This window comes from Ceratotherium simum, chromosome 35 (genome assembly GCF_057802395.1).
Source record: "Ceratotherium simum simum isolate JZ-2026a chromosome 35, ASM5780239v1, whole genome shotgun sequence".
Taxonomy (NCBI): Eukaryota; Metazoa; Chordata; class Mammalia; order Perissodactyla; family Rhinocerotidae; genus Ceratotherium; species Ceratotherium simum.
In genome coordinates this window covers 26,070,408-26,087,601 of record NC_141934.1, presented here as the reverse complement: position 1 = coordinate 26,087,601, position 17,194 = coordinate 26,070,408, and the positions used below count along the sequence as shown (strand labels likewise).

Genomic DNA, 17,194 nt, shown 5'->3' with positions numbered 1-17,194 from the left:
GGTGGCCTGACGGGCCCTGTGCCATCCTTTGGGTCTGCTGTCTGAATGTGTTCCTCCCTTTCTCACCTCTGTCCTCGCCCCTGGCACGGGGCGCCTGTCCCCCCAGCCCTGGGACCCCTGGATTATACCACGTCCAGCCCAGGGGGCTCCTCGCCCGGGGCGGGCCGAGGGCGGCGGCCGGGCAGAGGTGTGGGGACCTGCTCCCCGCGCATCTGGCGGCTCGGGAGGAATTGTTCTCTAGTGAGGCAGGCAGGTCACTTTTATTTTGACTGAAAACAGTGCGGTCTGTTTTCTCTCCGCTCACGTCTCTTGGAAAAGTTCTGGGCAGAGCCAGAGGGAGGAAAATCTGACTCTCAAATCCGATGCGTTCACTCGTTTCCTCTGCCCCGTGATTCACCTTGGGGCACGTTAAGATGGCAAGTTCTAGAACATTTCGTATGAAAATCAGATCCATTCAGAGCTCTCCGGGTCTCCATATCTCCCACAAAAGCCATATCGTCCCGTCCTCTGTGTCCTGTGTCCGGGCCCCGGGGCCACTGCTGGCAGGAGCCTCACCCCATGTGTGAGGGACAGATGGTTTGGTGGGGGCCCTGTGGTAAGCAAAGGCCCGGCCAGCAGGTTTCGGAGGGCGCAGAATCCCTCAGCTTCTTGCCCGACAGGCGCAGCTCTGCAAACAGTGCTCACGGCGGCTCGGTCTGCCGGGGAGGCCCTGGGCCAGGGTCTGGCGGCTGCACTGGCTCTCTGTGCCTGGGTAACGGGGTCAGGGCGGGAGGGTCCCCGCCCCGCTCCTGCTGGCCGCGGGGACAGAGTCATGGAGACTCGTGTTTCTGCTCTCAGCGGGAAGGGTGCTGAGCTCATGGGGCAGCCACGCCGGGAAGCGGCCTCCCGGAGCCTGTGTTTTGGGTACACACGGCCTGCCCAGGCCGGAGAGCGGGAGGGTTGCCCGGATCCCGTCAGCCCCGCCGGACCCCTCGGGCCAGGCCCGCAGCCCTGCAGGCTGCTGTCAGCCTCTGCCGCCCCCCCACAGCCCCAGCCGGGGACGTGTCCTTCCCTCCGCCAGCCGGGCCTGGCTTCCGTCCACTCCTGCCTGAACGTCCAGCATTCGATCCCTGGGGAGCGGGGGAGCGGGAGCCCGGGGCTGGGAGTCAGGACACCTGGTTTATCACGCCCTGTGTGACCGAGGTCGGTGTCCCGCCCTCGGGGGGAGGCTGGCCCCGGGCCAGCCTGCTGACCTCTTCCTGGCTGGCGGGCGGCCACCCTCCCTTCCCCGGCCGCAGCCCTGCAGGGCCAGGCGGGCGCCGAGGACGCAGGCGAGATGCGTCAGAGCTCGCGCTGGCAGCCGGGGCCTTCTGGAAGGGCGGGCAGGCGGGGGGGCCCCCTGGACGACCCTGGGGCCTGGCCGCCTGCCCACCGCCCTCCTTCCCGCCTGGCAGCCCCGGCGCAGTGCACTGGGCGTCCCTGGAGCCACACGAGGTGCGTCTCGTCCTGGCGCCCGGCCGGACGACTTGGGAGAGACAGGCGCGTTCTGCTTTGCTCTCCGCCCGGCCGCGCGGCCGGGAGCTTGGTTGGACGACGACCAGAGATGGTGCTGGGATTGCAGAGCCTCGAGCTCGCCCGCCCGCCCCGTTCCGGTTCCCGGAGGCGGTGCCCGGGCGCTCTGCGGCAGGGCCAGCCTTCAGAGGGTCCCTTCCCCGGCTCCGTGTTCTCGTCTATGAGACGGGTGTGGGGGTCCCTGCTGAGGGCTCCCTGTGGCAATGATGGAGTCACGAGCCGGAGGCTGCCAGCCTGGTGCCAGGCCCACGGGAGTGCTCAGTGAGAAGTGCGCTGCCGTCCCTTGGGCGAGGGCACTGCTTCAGGAACCCCAGGGGCCACTCCAGGAGGGGGCCGGGGTGTGGCTTCTGCTGAGCTCCTGGAGTTTTGGAAGACTAGTAACAGCAGTTTCTCCTTTATTTCTTTCTCCTGTAAGTGACTGACTGGCAGCAGTGTGAGGGACTCTGGGAGAGGACAGCCGAGGCCCTGACTCCAGGGCACTTACATTCTAGTGAGAGGGGCTAGTGTGAAACTGAGACAGTGAAGGAGTAACGCAACTGCTCGTGTGGACGATGGAACGACGTGGGGAGGGGACGGAGCAGTCAGGAAGGCCTGTCCATTGAAGGATGGTCAGAGCCGGTAGTGTGAGGTGTGGAAGGGACAGGCAGCAAAGAGAACAGCCAGTGCAAAGGCCCTGTGGCTGCATGAGCTTATGTTCAGTAGATGGCAGAGGCCTGTGGCAGGGAGTGGAGCAAGTGAGGGGGAGAGGAGGTCACAGAGGTGGGCAGGGGCCCTGTGGGCGGGGTGAGGAGTCAGGGTTTTATCCCGGGGGCTCAGGGGAGCGACGTGACCGGGTCTGTATGGACGCTGTTCGTGAGCCAGCCTTCCCTTGCCCTCCCCACCCCAGCTTGGTGGCAAGGATGATCCCAGCCCCGTAAGAATGGGGACGCCGAGGTGGGGGCTCGGCAGAGAGGGGGCACTGTCACAGGCCAGCGTGCCCCCAGTCCCTTTTGTTCCGTCTTCTCCCCTAGCCCTGGCCCTCCAGGGAAGAAGAACTGTAGTCACAGGAAGGTGGCCCAACCCCCATCAACACCCACAGAGCAGCCCTTGGGGGGGCGCAGTTGTTCCTATACCCATTTTACAGATGGGGAAACTGAGGCACAGTTGGTTAAGTGGCGCGGCTGAAGGTGGGATTTGAACTGGGAGCCCGAGCCCTGAACCACAGGGTTGGGAGGGCGAGGCAGGGCCCTGGCTGCTCCCAGCCGTGCTGCTGGCGTCCCCGCCTGCCCCTCCCGGTCACGCACCGTGCCAGGCTCCGAGAGCCCCCACCCTGCAGGGCTTCCAGAGAGGAGAGTAGAAGCTGCTGTCTGCCAAGGAAACAAAGGAGAGAGAACGGAGGGCTGGCGGGCTGTGAGGAGGGCTCCCGGAGGCACGTGTCCACTGCGGTTGCTGGGACGAGGGGAGCCCGGGGGCCGCGTGAGCGCCAAGCATCTTCCCGCTCCCCTCCAGGGCTCAGGACCCTCAGGCTTGTCGAGGGTCCAAACCTAGACCCTTGTTCTTGGATGCGGCTCTTGTTTCAGTGAGAGGTTGGGCTGGCATCCGGAGACCTCTTGTAAACTGTAAAGTGCTGTGCGTGTGGCCCCAGTCCCCGCTGAGGGCCTGCCTCACTCTGGGAGGGGGTCTCAGGAAAGAGGGGTCTGGGCCTCCGTGCGCGTCGCCCCACTGGTGCCTGTCCCTGCTCCCTTCCAGCCTGCTGCCCCTGCCTGGGTGCGGAGCCACCGAGAGACAAGGCAGGTCAGGGGCCTGAGACTAGTTCAGTGACAGAGGGACACGGACACTGCTTTGTGTGTGTTCTGAAAACATATTTGTGTCTCTACAAGATCATATTTACACAGACACAAGAATTTGTTTTTAACTTTAAAATTTGTATCAAAGTATTTTATATTTTTACACAACAAATAATAATTTAACATCATTATTTTATTGTTGGTACACACAATACAGTTAATCTGTCAAACCCTTGATTTCGTGGCTAGCACACAGTATATTCCTTATTTTTTTTTCTTGTAACAGCTTTGTTGAGATGTACTTCACAGACCGTACAATTCAGCCATGGACTGTACAGTTCAGTGGTTGTTAGTATATTCACAGAGTTGTGTGGTTGTCACCACTATTTAATTCCAGAACATTTTCATGAGCCCAAAAAGAAACCCCACACCCATCAGCAGTCACCCCTCACTCCCCACAGACCCACAACTGCTCATCTGCCTTCTGTCTCTGTGGATTTCCCTGTTCCGGACATTTTGTATCAGTGGAATCATACACTATGTGGCCTTCTGTGTCTGGCTTCTCTCACTCAGCATCATATTTTTGAGGTCTATCCACAGTGTAGCAGGTGTCAGTGCTTCATTCCTTTTTCACAGCTCAGTCGTATTCCACTGTATAAACGGACCTCATTTTGTTTCTCCGTTCTTCCGTTTTGGGACACTGGGGTCGTCTCCACCGTTTGGCGGTTGTGACCAGAGCTGCTGTGATCCTTCGTGAACGAGTCTGGGTGTGGACGCGTCGTCAGTTCTCCTGGGCACGCCCCCGCAGTGGAATAGCCAGGTCGTGTGCTGGTGCTGTGATGCGCCTCTTAAGGAGCTGCCACGCTGCCTTCCAAGGTGGAGGCCATATAGTCATTTTTAAATTCAAGTTTACAAACGCGCTGGTTTAAACGGACAACGGGAAGTCGCCATGAGGGGAGGGGCAGCTGGGTGTGGGGGCAGTTGAAGCCGGAGGAGGGGGATGTGGCGACTCTGAAGACATTGGTGCTTGGACCTGGTCGGGGTGCCTGGCCCGAGAGTGGTGGGTGATGCGGGGCTGGGTCCGGGGAAGCAGGGAAGGGAGCAGCCTTGGGTGGTCCTCGGAGTGCGAGCGGGATCTGGAGAGGGCGAGGGAGGGGGAGCAGGTGGGGAGGACGGTGGCAGTGAGCCTGGAGAGGTCAGGACGCCCGTCCTCTGTGTGCGATCCCTCGCCCGCCGTGGGCAGCCCCAGCAGGGGTCACCGCGTGTCGCTGCTCGGCCGAGCGTGTGGCAGATGCAGGCAGGAGGCTGGTGCCCTCGGGACTGGCCTGTCACGGGCCGTGGTCCTGCCACCGCAGGGAGCAGAGGGCACCTGGGCCACACGTCCCTCGTCCGCCCACTCCGTCTGCAGGAAGGAGCTGGGCCCTGCTCTGCGCTGGGGGTCTGGTGCCAGCTGCTGGGCACTGGGCGGCAGGAGCCCGTCCTGGTTGTCTCCGGCCTCACCTCGAAGGCAGTGGCCGTGGCTACTTGGCTTCGGCATCAGCTTGTGGCTTGTGGCATCAGCTGGTCTGGTCACGGCGCACAGTAGGGGCTGTGCTGCCAGGACCCTCTGGCTTTGGGGACCCGCCTTCGTTTTGCCTGGGCCGAGGCCCTCACGCGCTGCCTGGTCATCTGGCCGGCTCCGGTGGCTGCGCGCAGACGCGGCGTCTGGGGCTCCCCCGCGCGCCCCATGCGCAGCGCTGGGCCTGCCGTGTGCTCGCGAGGGCAGCTTGCAGGAGGGAGCTGAGAGCTGGGCAGGGGCCGGCAGCCCCGGGGGCGGCGAGGGGCGCGCTGACTGGCCCCCCACGCACGGCGCACGCCCGGGGCGGGCGAGATTCCGGGGAGCGGGGCGTTCTGGGTGAGCAGGTGGGCGCCCCGACTCCCGTCTCCAGTAAGCGAGGTCGACTCAATTCCGTGCCCACGACCCCCCCCGGCGCCCGAGCCTCTCATGTTGGGGTGATGAATAATCTCCCGGAATCTCTTAAGCTCCCTGAGCCTTAATCTGCTGGATTCTTCTGCTTTCCAGCAGCTTCTGAGGGGCCGTGTGGGGTGTGGGCCCTGGTCTGGGTTCTCTGGGACTTTCCTTGCTTTGGGCGGTCTCGGGGGGCTGTTTGATCCCACCGGGACCGCTGTGCTGGGGCTGGAGGGAGGACCCCCTGCCCCGCTCCCACCCACTCGGCCGGGCGCCCCTGGACGTGCACCTCCCCGCCCCGCGGCCAGCTGTGAGCCCGCGGCCTGACGCCTCTCCCCCTCAGGCTGCTGTCGCCGCGGCCCAGCCTCCTCACGCCGACCGGCGACGCCAGAGCCAGCGCCTCCCCCCAGAAGCCGCTGGACCTGAAACAGCTGAAGCAGCGGGCGGCCGCCATCCCCCCGATCGTGAGTGCCCGGGTCCCCGGGCCCCAGGACGCCTGCCGAGCCAGGCCGCGCCCCCGCCCCCCCTTCCTGCTGGGGGACAGGAGCTGAGGCCGCGCGCTGCGGGCCCCCCTCGGGGTGGGTAGGGCCTGCACCTGCAGCCGCGCTGGCTCTTCCCGGCGCCTCCCGTTTCCTGGAAGATTCCCCGGGGAGATGAGGCGGGAACAGCCGGGGAGCGGGGGGGGGGGCAGGCTGCGGTGGGGCTCTGGGGGAGGCGGGCGCGGCCTGCCGGTCCCCTCCTCGTGCCCTTGGAGCCTCTCCTCTGCTCCCCTGCCCCCGCCTTCGAGGGTTCTCCAGAATCCCCCCAGACCAGGCACGAGGCTGTGGGAGTAGGGGGTCTCTCGGCTGTCAGCACCTCAGAGAGAAGAGTGGGACCCCCCAGTTGTATCGAATCTCTATGGGAAGGGCCCCCCGAAGAATAGAATCCCTCTGGGGAGGGCCCCCGGAAGATTGTGGAGGCCCGAGCAGGGGGCCCCTTGGAGGTGCCCCTCGTGGTGGCACAGCTGCTACCGAGCTGTCCTTCTCCCGGGAGGGGGCCTGGGCTGCCCACACGCAGCTGGGGCTGTGGCTAGAAGACTCAGAACTGCCCGCGGCCTCTGAGTGAGGGGCACGGGGTGTGCCAGGCTGTGCCACCCGCTCCCGGGGCCAGCGCAGTCCCGTGTGTCAGTCCCGGTCTCTCTGGGACCCAGAGAGGCTTGGGGTACAGGGGAGGAGTTCCCTCCCGTCCACTGCCAGGCAGCGGGCACCCTGGGAGGGCGGGCACACCCCGCACGCTTGTGCAAAGACCCACCCTCCTGACCCTCAGGCCGTGTGCCCTTGGGCGTGTTGCTGCCTCTCTGGGCCTCGGTTTCCAGGTGGTCACACGCAGGGGGCCTGGATGGCCTTCTCTGACTTCTGTCACCCGTGATGGCCCGTAAAGGTGCGCGATTCTCCCCGCTTCCCTCAGCAGCTCACCAAAGCCCATGAGCCCCCCCGAGAGGACGTGGCTCCCGCTAAGCCAGCCGCCCCCGCCCAGCCGCCGCCGCCGCACCTGCAGCCCGAGAGCGACGCCCCTCAGCAGCCCAGCAACAGCCCTCGAGGCAAAAGCAGGAGCCCCGTGCCCCCTGCCGAAAAGGAGGGTAAGTGTGGGCCGCGGCTGAGAGCGGGGAGCCGGCGGGCGGGGACGGGACGTCTGTGTGTCTAGAGCAGCTGCTGCAAACTCGAAGCCTGTGTGCAGGGCAGGCCACAGTGAGTAAAACAGTGGGGGTGAGGCAGCAGGGAGTGGTGGGGACTATGGCAAATGGGAGAACTCGTGTTCTTTCTAAGTGGACATGTGGCACTACAGGCCTGGGGTTCTCTTCCGGAGAAGCCGGAAATCCTCTCTTCACGTGAAATCTAGTTTCTCAACATCGGCAACTTTTCCAAATTTTCAAAAGCGTTGTACACGCACAAAAACATCTTGCCTATGGCTCAGCCTCGGTTCGTGTGATTCAATCCACACATGAGCTTCTAGAACCATGGATGAGGTTCACTGCCCAGCTGGCAGCAACTCTGGGGCCTGGGCAGGAAGTGCCGCCCCCTGCAGCTCTCTCCTGACCTTCGTCCAGGCCGAGGTCACTGGGTTTGCCGGGGAGCCAGCGGGGTGATTCCCCGGGCAGCTGTGTTGCGGCCATGGCACGTGCTTTATTGTTGCCACGTGAAGCTCAAGGTCAGGACTGGTGGGGCGTGGCTTCTTGTTCTCTGGAGCTTCTGTCTCTGCCCCACTCCCCACTGGACCCAAGAAGTTCTGGGCCTGGGTCCCCAAAGGGCAGCCTGCCACACAGGGGGCACGTCGCAGGCCTCAGGGGCCGGTCCCCCAGGGTTCTCCCGCGCTGGGCCAGCCTGGGCTCCTGCCCTCTGCACTCGGGGTCTGAGAGCAGGGGCCCTGAGGCCACCCTCCTGACCCGGGCAGCCAGGGGCGGGCTGAGGCCATCCGCCTGCGCCCACCCCCACCGCCTCCTGTGCAGCGTCCCTGGAAAGCCGGCTGGCCCTCGGCCGGGGGCCTCCCTGCGGGCGGGGCTGCATGACCGCCTCAGGACAAAGAGCAGGGCTGTCCCTGAAGGAGGACGGCGCCACGCTTCCCACAAGTGACACGGGCCCGCCAGACACTCCCCGTCCAGTCGGCCGCACTGCCTGCCTTCACTTGCCACAGGAAGTCTCAGACACCACGAGCACGGGCAGGTGCACATCCTGGCCGGCACACAGGCCACCGTGTGGCTGCTGGGCCGGGACGGTGTTGAACACCGACCATGGCCAAGCACTGGGTGAGGCAGTGAGGATTCAGCGGGGAGCGGGGTCAAGTCCCCGCTCTGAGGAGCCGCTGTTTTTGTGAGTGAGAAGGATGTTAAGCCAGGGCACACGTGAGGAAGCAAGGTGACTTTAGTTCATGCAGGGAAAGAAACAAAACGGGGTGAGCGATGAAGGGCTCGGGGAGGGGTCTCTGTGGAGAGCAGCAGCTGTCAGTCGTGGGAAGGTCTGGGGAAGGGCTTCCAGGCAGAGGGAGCAGCATGTGCAAAGGCCCTGGGGTGGGAACAAGCTTGATGTGTTTGAGGAGCTGTCAGGAGCTCATTGTGGCTGGGGATGGCGGAGGATAGGAGGTCGGAGAGGGAAATGAGGGACCAGATCGTGTAGGGCCTGGTGGGCCACGGTACAGTGGGGATTCTGTCTCAGGTGCAGCAGAAGCCTTCACTGGAGGACTTTTAAGTGTGTCTGTTGGGGGCATAAGTGGGTAACCTGATCTATATTTTGGAAAGATGTCTCTCTCTGACCACTGTTGAGGAGAAAGGGCTAGCAGGAGTTGCAGAGCTGTTCCTGGGCAGCGACGGTGGCATCCTGGACTCCTGCACGGGTGACGTGGAGGTGGGGAGGCAGGGAGCATCAGGAGTTTGTTTCAGAGGCAGAGCCAGCGGGAGCTGCTGATGAGGCTGAGGGTGGGGATGAGGGTGGGATGTCTGCCGTCCCCCGGGTCCCCACCGGCCACCCATGCTGGGCCCGGGCTGCCCCACGGCGGGGCGGGGCTTGCTGGGCGAGAGCACAGTGTGGACGGGGGTCTGGCTCTGGAAGGACATTCCAGGCTGGGGCACCAGCCCAGGCGGGTAGCCGCAGAGTGATGTGAGGGGCCAGACAGCTGTGGCCGGTGCCCGATCTGAGCAGGACTGGGCTGCACTTGGGCGGCCGGGCCCCACACGGGGCCAGCGGGGGCTGCTGGGGCGGGTCTCAGGCCCTGTCCTAGAGAAAGAGAGCCACCGCCAGTGGTTTCCGGGTCTGGCGTTCGGCCAGTTTGCATGGCGGAGGGCCATGCTGTTTCCTGGAATCGCTCCCCAGGGGAGACGCTGCACCCGGCATTGAGCACATCGTGGTTTCTCAGGAGGTCTGGGCTGCTGCTCAGCGCCCCAGGCACTTGACACCCAGCACCCCCTCTCTGGTCTCTCGGGAGCCTCCCCACCGCCTGGCTCCGGCATGGAGCAGCTCAGCCAAGCTGGTCCCTCGGGCTCCCCTGGGCCCAGCTGGAGGAACAGGTTGTCTCTCCAGGCTCTCGGCCGCCTGCCCAGCCTGGCCCAGCCCCAAGTTTCCCTTCCAAGCACCGGAGGGAGGCCACCCCACTCCACCCCCGCCCCCCGAAGCCAAAGCTGACCTGCACAAAGCAGCCAGGGCGCACACAGGATGGGGTGGCTGGGCGAGCGAGGTCCAGGGTGTTTGTGGAATTTCCCGACCCAGGCAGGTCCTGTGTGGGCCCCTCCGTTAGGGCCTGGTTGAGCGTGAGAATCCCCACACTGAGTTACTCCCCGCATCTGTGACCCCCTCCTGTGGTGGCCCCTACCCACTTCACCAGGGCACGAGTTCTAGGGGAACCCCAGCTCTTCAAGGAGAGAAATGGAAGATGAGCAGCACACGGGTCTCTGCTCCCACCTGCCGTGCCCACAGCAGGCATCACTAATCGATGCCAGCACGCTCCCACCACGCCTTCATGGCCTTCAGAACCTCCCTCTGTCCTCTGGAGGTGGCCTAAGAGATGACATCTGCCTGCCCTTCCCGTCCCCGGCCCAACTTCTCAGTCAGTTACCTCCCCCTGGGATGGATCGGTCCTCAAGCTTGACGCCAATTCTCAAGGGAGAGGCTCAGAGCTTGGGACAGATTTCAGCAGAGTGAGAGCCAGCGAGAGGACGTCGTGAAGGCAGACCTGAGCCCCTGGGCGTCTGGCCGTGTCCACGGGCCATCCCCAGGCCTGAGAGTCAGGGCCCGTCGTTGCTCCTCTCCTGTGGGCAGTGTGCATAGCGAAGGTCGAGGTCCGGTCTGCAGCCCGACCACCTGGCCTGAGGCTCCCTCCGCTTCTTGCCGGCTGTGGCCTTGGCTGGGTGACTTGCCCCTCCGAGCCCCTTGTCACACCTGTGAAGGGGGGACGATCCTGGTCCCTTGCAGGGTGTCGTGAGGATAAGTGAGTCCACACTCACAGAGCACTGAGACGAGAGCCGCCCACGGAGGCCTGGGGACAGCGATGGCCCCACTGTTGTCGTGTTGTTTGAGCTGCACCAGCCAGGAGGTCAAGGGGTCAGATCCTGACTTGGCCAGTCTGTGCCTCAGTTTCCCCCTCTGTACAGTGGTCTGAGTCTCTTCCTTACGAGCTGGCGAGGAGGCTGTTGAGTCTACGCGGGCGCCGGGTTCAGCACAGTGGCCTGCTCGCAGCCCGCGCTCAGCAGACCGGCCGACGTCCTGGTGGTGGTTACCCCGAGCGTCTGCACTCTTAGCCAGAGTCCAGAACAGGCACGTGGCTCTGACCACCCCCGTCACTGTGTAGAGGGCAGCAGGCTGCTTCTAGAAGGGGCCAGATAGTAAGCAGTTCAGGCTTTTCGGGCAGACGGTCTCTGCTGCAATTGCTCAGCTGCGCCGTGGACAATAAATAGATGGGCGGACGTGACCGTGCCCCAGAGCAAGTGTGTGAACGAAATCGGGTGGCGGCCCCGTGCCGCCGTGTCCCCCTGGTCTGAAAGCTCGTCTGGGGCCCCTTGCTTGCCTGGTGCTGGGCGAGTGTCTGCAGGGTTTCCAGCGCCGGGACTCAGAAGCTCCCTGGGATCCCAGGGGCCGCCGAGAGCCCCCAGCCCACCCCCCAAGATACACACCTGTGCTGAGCAGATCGTCAGGGGGCTCCAAGCGGTGCCCAGCCCGCAGACCGGGGGCGCTTCCATCACAGACCCCGCCCCTGCCCGAGGCCAGCTCTGTGGGCACGGGGAGGCCTGTCTGAGCAGGGGCGGTGGGGCTGTGGGTTCCCGCGGGCTGGCCAAGCATGGCTGACCGCCCCTCCCCGTCCCCTCGGCAGAGAAGCCCGTGTTCTTCCCGACCTTTGCGGCTGAGGGCCAGAAGCTGCCCGCCGAGCCCCCGTGCTGGACGTCGGGCCTGCCCTTCCCTGTGCCCCCTCGTGAGGTGATCAAGGCCTCCCCGCACGCCCCCGACCCCTCGGCCTTCTCCTACGCCCCACCCGGTGAGTAGCTCGGCCTGATTGCGGGCTGCTCAGCTGCCATGCTGAGTCAGTCAGTGCACAGTCATTGGGCACCGACTGTTTGCACTGGCTCAGAACTGCGTGCAAAAGGATCTTAGAGTCTAATGGGACCCAGTGGGAGGGATGGTCTGCTCGGTGGGATCGTTGAGATTTGAGAAATCTGCAGAACTGGGATCAAAGCAACTGGCAGTAGGGAGCCATAGGAGGTGCTTGAGCTGGTGAGGGGCTGGCTTAGGGTGGGAGCTCTGTCTTCCACCAGTGACTTAGAGCTAGAGAACAGGCAGGTGAGAGAAAAGCCCGGGGAGGTGGGGTGGGGCTGCTTTGGTTGACAGATAGTCAGGCTGGGTTGAAATCTTTCTGGGTTCTCCAGTCTGGCTGGGCACCACCAGCAATAGGAGTGGCTTAGCCAGGGGCTGAGAATGGACTGTGGTGTCAGCAAAGGCCACCCTAAGCCGAGCTGATCCTGCAGGATGAGTGGGCCACGTGAGCCAGCAGAAGAACAGGGAAAGACATGCCAGGCAGAGGGACAGCATGTGCAAAGGTCCAGAGGCAGGAAAGAGGTGACGTTTGAGAAACTGAATCAGGCTGCCACGGCGGAAGCCTGGTGCCCAGTGGGCCTAGGGAGACCGCGAGCGCCTGGTCAAGTGAACCTGAAAGCCATGTTGGGGGTTAAGCCGTGACCCCAAGGGCAGTGGGGGGCCGTGGAAGGTTTCCCACAGGGGGAGACTTTTCAGGAAGATCCCTTTGGTTCTCGTGAGGGGAATGGACTATTAGGGAGTAAAGTGGGGATGGGGACACCAGTTAAGGGTGTGCCGGGGCCCGGGCGGAGGGAGCCTGCCCTGGGGTTGTGGTGTCTGAACCAAGGCCACGGGTGGCTCATCGGGACAGAGACAGAGACAGGAGGGGCAGCAAGGGCACGTGTGGACGGGCATGCCCTGGCGGGCCTGGGGAGAGGTGGGGGCGCCCCGGGGGTCTGTCCGGCGGGACATGACCACTCCTGGGGCCCTGTGATGGACGGACATGTGTCCTTACAGGCCACCCGCTGCCCCTGGGCCTCCACGACAGCGCTCGGCCCGTGCTGCCCCGGCCTCCCGCCATCTCCAACCCACCGCCCCTCATCTCCTCCACCAAGCACCCCAGCGTCCTCGAGAGGCAGATGGGTGCCATCTCCCAGGTGAGGCGGGAGGGTGGCCCCGGGAGCAGCCCCTTCCTCTCTCGGGGTTCTGTCTTTCCATCTGCAAAGTGGGGGCATTGGGACCACTGATGTCTGGGGGGGGCGGGGTTGTCTCCATTCACAGCAGTGCTGGGGTCCCCGCTGGCTGGAGCCTGCTCCAGGCACTCGGGCCCTTGGGAGGTCACCCCGTGGGGCAGTCAAGAGCGTGGGCTCTGCAGCCAGGCTGAGTGGCCTTGGGCAAGTTACTTACCTCTCTGTGCTTCGGTTTCCCCTCTGTGAAAGGGCAGATCGAATGCACTAGACACACAGCAGCCGGCACATGGTGAGCCCAGGGCCGTGGCCGTCTGCCCCTCTCCTCCCTGACCGGCCCCCGTGCGGTGCAGGGCAGGGCCAGGCGTCCACTTTGCCCAGAGCGCTGGCGTGGCCATCCTCTTTAGACCGTGCCAGGTGACAGTGGCCGCTTCGCGGGTGAGGAGACCAAGGCTCTTTAAATCAGTGACTTGTCCACAGTCACTCAGCGGGGCAGCAGGGCGGAGGCCCAAGCCCCAGGCCTCGCTGGCCTGCGTGTGATCTCAAGGTTCCTTTCCCCTCAGGCCCTTGTAGGGGAGTCTGGTGCTCTGACTGGACTGGGCGTGTGGTGGAGGGACCGGGGGGCCCCTGTGACCCCACGACCTCTGCCCCCACAGGGAATGTCTGTGCAGCTCCACGTCCCGTACTCAGAGCACGCCAAGGCCCCCGTGGGCCCCGTCACCATGGGGCTGCCCCTCGCCGTGGACCCCAGGAAGCTAGGTGAGGATCTGGGGTCCCCCACATGGATGACCCAGCCTGGCTGCTTCTGTCTGTGTTGGGGGTTGAGGGAGGGCAGCTTGGCCCGTGGACTCCGGCCCAAATGTCGAGGGAGAGTGGCCCTCTGAAGCCCCTTGCAGGGCTGGGCCTGAGCCCTGGGGGGCGGGCGGGCAGCCCTGTGCATCCCTGCCCCAGTGGCGCGGCTCACGCTCTCGCTCATCCCCAGCGCCCTTCAGCGGAGTGAAGCAGGAGCAGCTGTCCCCACGGGGCCAGGCTGGGCCACCGGAGAGCCTGGGGGTGCCCGCGGCCCAGGAGACATCCGTGCTGAGAGGTGAGGGCCCGGGGTGGGCGGGAGGCCCGGAGTCTGCCCCCGTCCCCAGCGGTGCCTCTCCACTCCTTGGAGGGTCAAAGCAGGAACGGGACCTTTTATCCAAAACCTGCTGAGAAGGTCCAGCAGCCCCCTCCGCGGTTGTCCACCTCGCTATATAGGGGCGGCGGGGCCTCTGCGTTGAGACGCCAACGGGGACTCACTGGTCACAATTCGGCTGGCTCTCGGGACCGGGGCTGGGGAAGGGCTGCAGACACTGCGTAAGCCCCCGTGTCTCGTGTCTTCCAGGGACGTCCCTGGGCTCGGTGCCCGGAGGAAGCATCACCAAGGGCATCCCCAGCACGCGGGTGCCTTCTGAGAGCCCCATCACCTACCGCGGCTCCATCACCCACGTAGGTGTCCTGGGGGCGCCGGGAGGGACCGGGGTGCCCCTCCAGCTGTGGCCCTGACGGTGGGCGGAGCAGCGGGCCCTCTGGCGTGTGGGGGACCTTGTCCACTGGGAGCCAGTGCTTAGTGCTGAGTAGAGCAGCTCGCGGCCCCAGGGAGCTGGCGTGGTAGCGAAAGGAAGCGGGCCATAGCACGCACACAGTTAGAAGCTGAGATGAGTTCAGAGCATCTGGTGCCTCCAATTGAGTAAAATACGGAGACTGAGCATGCCTGGGGCTGCCGAGGCCGTGTAGACAGGCGAGTCGGGGAGACCTCCCGGGGGTCTGAGCCCTGTAGGAATCTCAGGGAACAGCATTTTGGGCCCAGGGAACAGCATGTGCAAAGGCCGAGAGGTGGGAGGGTCCGTGGCATTGCAGGGACCAGCAGGGGGGCCATGGTACCTGGAGAGGAGAGCAGGAGGCGTTCAGGTCAGCGAGGTCGTGGGAGCAGCGAGGGAGTTCGCACGCCCCTGCCCCCCACCGAGCCCGGGCTGCCTTCAGGGGGTCTGTGGGCAGGCGCTTCTGCGCCTGAGCTGAGCCTGCCCTGGCCGCTGCTCCTCGCGTGCTGTCAGACCCTCCCTTTCTGTGACTTGAGCCCCAGATGAGGGAGGTTTCCTTGCGTGCAAACCTTGACCCTGTGGCGTTGGCAGGCCAAGGGCTGGAGTCAGGCGCGCCAGCCTCCTTCAGCTCCGCAGAGGGGGGTGCTGGGATTGGCTAGCGAGTCTGCCCATCCAGGGGTCTGCAGAGGGGCCGTCCGCATGCCCCCCGAGTCAGGGATGGGGCTCGGTTCTCTGCCTGACCGAGGTCGGGGCTCCCGGTGCGTCCGGGACCCGTTTAACCCTCTCCTCTCTGGCCGCAGAGGGTGGCCCCACCACCTCCTGGGGTCCGGAGCGCCCGGGCTTTCTTTTCCTCCCCTTCCACCCGCCACAGACAAGACACTTCACATCGGTGCAGCGTCTGTGTTATTGGCCCATTTTACAGATGAGACTGAAGCTCAGAGATTAAAACTAAGGCCATGTAGCTAGTAAGCAGGGGACTGAGGGTTTTGTGCCTAGCTGTGTCTGGCTCTAGAATGGGGAGCCGGAGCACACACGTGTGCATGCACAGATGTACACGCACAGACGTGCACGCACACAGACACACACTCATAGGGACACACACGAACACAGTAGTGGTGACAATTGAGGCTGCACAGTGAGGTGTTTCTGACTCGGGCGGCCTCGGATCACACCGCAGAGGAGGCCCGTCAGGCTCCATGTTTCTCGAAAACCTGAAGGTTCTGAAATCGTGAGCTTTCAAGGGCGGCTTCTCTGAGTGCTGAGAGCAGGGATGGGGCAAAGCCAGGCCGTGGGCACAGAGTCTCGAGTCCACACATGCACTGAAGTGGGGGCTGACTCAGTTTCCCCGGTGGTAAAAGAATTCCTTGCAGTTTCATTCTCACGGAGTCGTTTGGGATTAAAGGTTGACATCTGACATTCCTGAGCCTGTCTGCCCCAGTTTCCTGGTGGCCGTGACCCGAGCCATTGGTCACTCACACCCCTTTGTGGCTGGCAGAGTGTGGCAGCTGCCAAGATGTGTGAGCACCAGACTTTCCCATAGCCTCGTGGCCCAGGGGTGATGAAATCTATGCGGTGACCACACACACACACACACAGGCACGCACACGGGCGCACACGGGCATCCATTAACGCAGTGGGTGCCGGCAGGCAGAGACCCCACATCCCACCGGAGGCTCACGGGACACGGCCATCTGTCCTAGGGGCTCCCGCCAACCTTCAGGGTGAAGATCGCTGGGCAGCCCCAATAGCTGCAGGCTCTGGGCCGTGAAGAGGCCGCAGGCAGAGAATCTCCCGTTCCCAGGAGTTGGGACATACTGTCCCGACATTCAGGGGCCGCCAGCCTCGCTGGGTTTCTGTCCTCTGTTCATGGCCCAGGGAACGCGCCCCAGGCAGGATGCTGCCCAGTGGCCGTCTCCTCTCTGCTTGAATACGTCCCCCACGGGGAGCTCACCCTGCTAAGGCAGTAGTTCTTGACTGAGCGATTTTGCCTCCCAGGGGACCCTGGGCAGCGTCTCAGGACATTTGTTGACTGTCATGTCTTGGGGGCGTGGTTCGGGGAAGCACAGCGCACTGCTGGCCTCTAGTGGGTAGAGGCTGGGGTGCCACTAAATGTCCTGTGCCGTCCAGGACGGCCCCCCGCCAGGGAGGGTCGTCCGGCCCCTCATGTCAGTGCCGAGGTTGAGACCCCCGGGTTGGAGCCAGGGGTTCTGGTGTCCTGCCCTGGTGTGATCCCCATCCTGTTTTGGGAAACCAAAGTGCAGGACACACCGAAGTCACAGGCCCAGCACAGGCGGAAATCCCGCGTGCCCGCCGCTGACTGGCTGACTGAGCGTCACAGCTCTGGGGAGTGAAACCGGGTGGTACAGGTGGGAACACAGGCTCGGGTCCAGGCTGCCTGCGTTCCAGTCCCAGCTCTGCCCCCATTAGCCACGTGATCCTGGGCGAAGTCGCCTAACCCCTCGGTGCCTCAGTTTCCCCATTTGAAATAGGCATAGTAATAGTGCCAGCCATGGGGTCGTCTCCAGGGTTGAATGGGTCGATACATAAAAGGTGCTCAGCATAGTGTCAGTTACGTAGTAGACGCTTGAATAGTGCTCCTTACTGTTAACGTTGCTGGTGTTGTTTTGTTCTCTGTGGTTCTTTTCTGGCGGCTGTGCCTCTCCTTTTGAAGCAGCACATGTGTGCACACATGTGCATTGGTGGATGCAGCACTGAACACGTGTGCCTGTGCGGATTTGGAGGGCACATGTGTACACATGCTGGATCATGCCCACGCCATGTCTGGCGAGCGTGAGGGGTCCGCAGCCTCGGTGTGCTAGGTGCTCACCCCCCCTACCCTGCGCCCCCAGGGCACTCCGGCCGACGTCCTGTACAAGGGCACCATCACCAGGATCCTTGGCGAGGACAGCCCAAGCCGCCTGGAGCGCAGCCGGGAGGACGGCCTGCCCAAGGGCCATGTCATCTACGAGGGCAAGAAGGGCCACGTGCTGTCCTATGAGGGTGAGTTGTGTCGTGGGCCACTTCAGGGATGGGCGGGACCTCCTTCCCTTCGAGGGGATCTTTGATGCCCAGGGGAGAATCTGGAGTTGAGAGAACTGATGGGGGCCTGGAGGGAGGTTGGTCATCGGTCACTTGGTATGTACTG

General features: G+C 63.9%; 1 protein-coding gene across 20 annotated transcripts in view; it reads left to right on the top strand.

Moving 5' to 3' along the window:
* NCOR2 (nuclear receptor corepressor 2) overlaps positions 1-17,194 on the top strand; it is a 216,405-nt gene that overhangs the window by 175,220 nt on the left and 23,991 nt on the right. For 19 of the 20 annotated variants that reach the window (XM_087423434.1, XM_087423447.1, XM_087423444.1 and 16 more), the window contains 8 exons: positions 5,609-5,729; positions 6,712-6,883; positions 11,098-11,259; positions 12,312-12,451; positions 13,138-13,240; positions 13,464-13,568; positions 13,854-13,957; positions 16,899-17,049. In XM_087423434.1, the coding sequence (XP_087279560.1) occupies positions 5,609-5,729; positions 6,712-6,883; positions 11,098-11,259; positions 12,312-12,451; positions 13,138-13,240; positions 13,464-13,568; positions 13,854-13,957; positions 16,899-17,049 (1,058 nt within the window). The remainder of the gene's footprint in view (positions 1-5,608; positions 5,730-6,711; positions 6,884-11,097; positions 11,260-12,311; positions 12,452-13,137; positions 13,241-13,463; positions 13,569-13,853; positions 13,958-16,898; positions 17,050-17,194) is intronic. The other variant, XM_087423435.1, reaches the window with a different exon arrangement.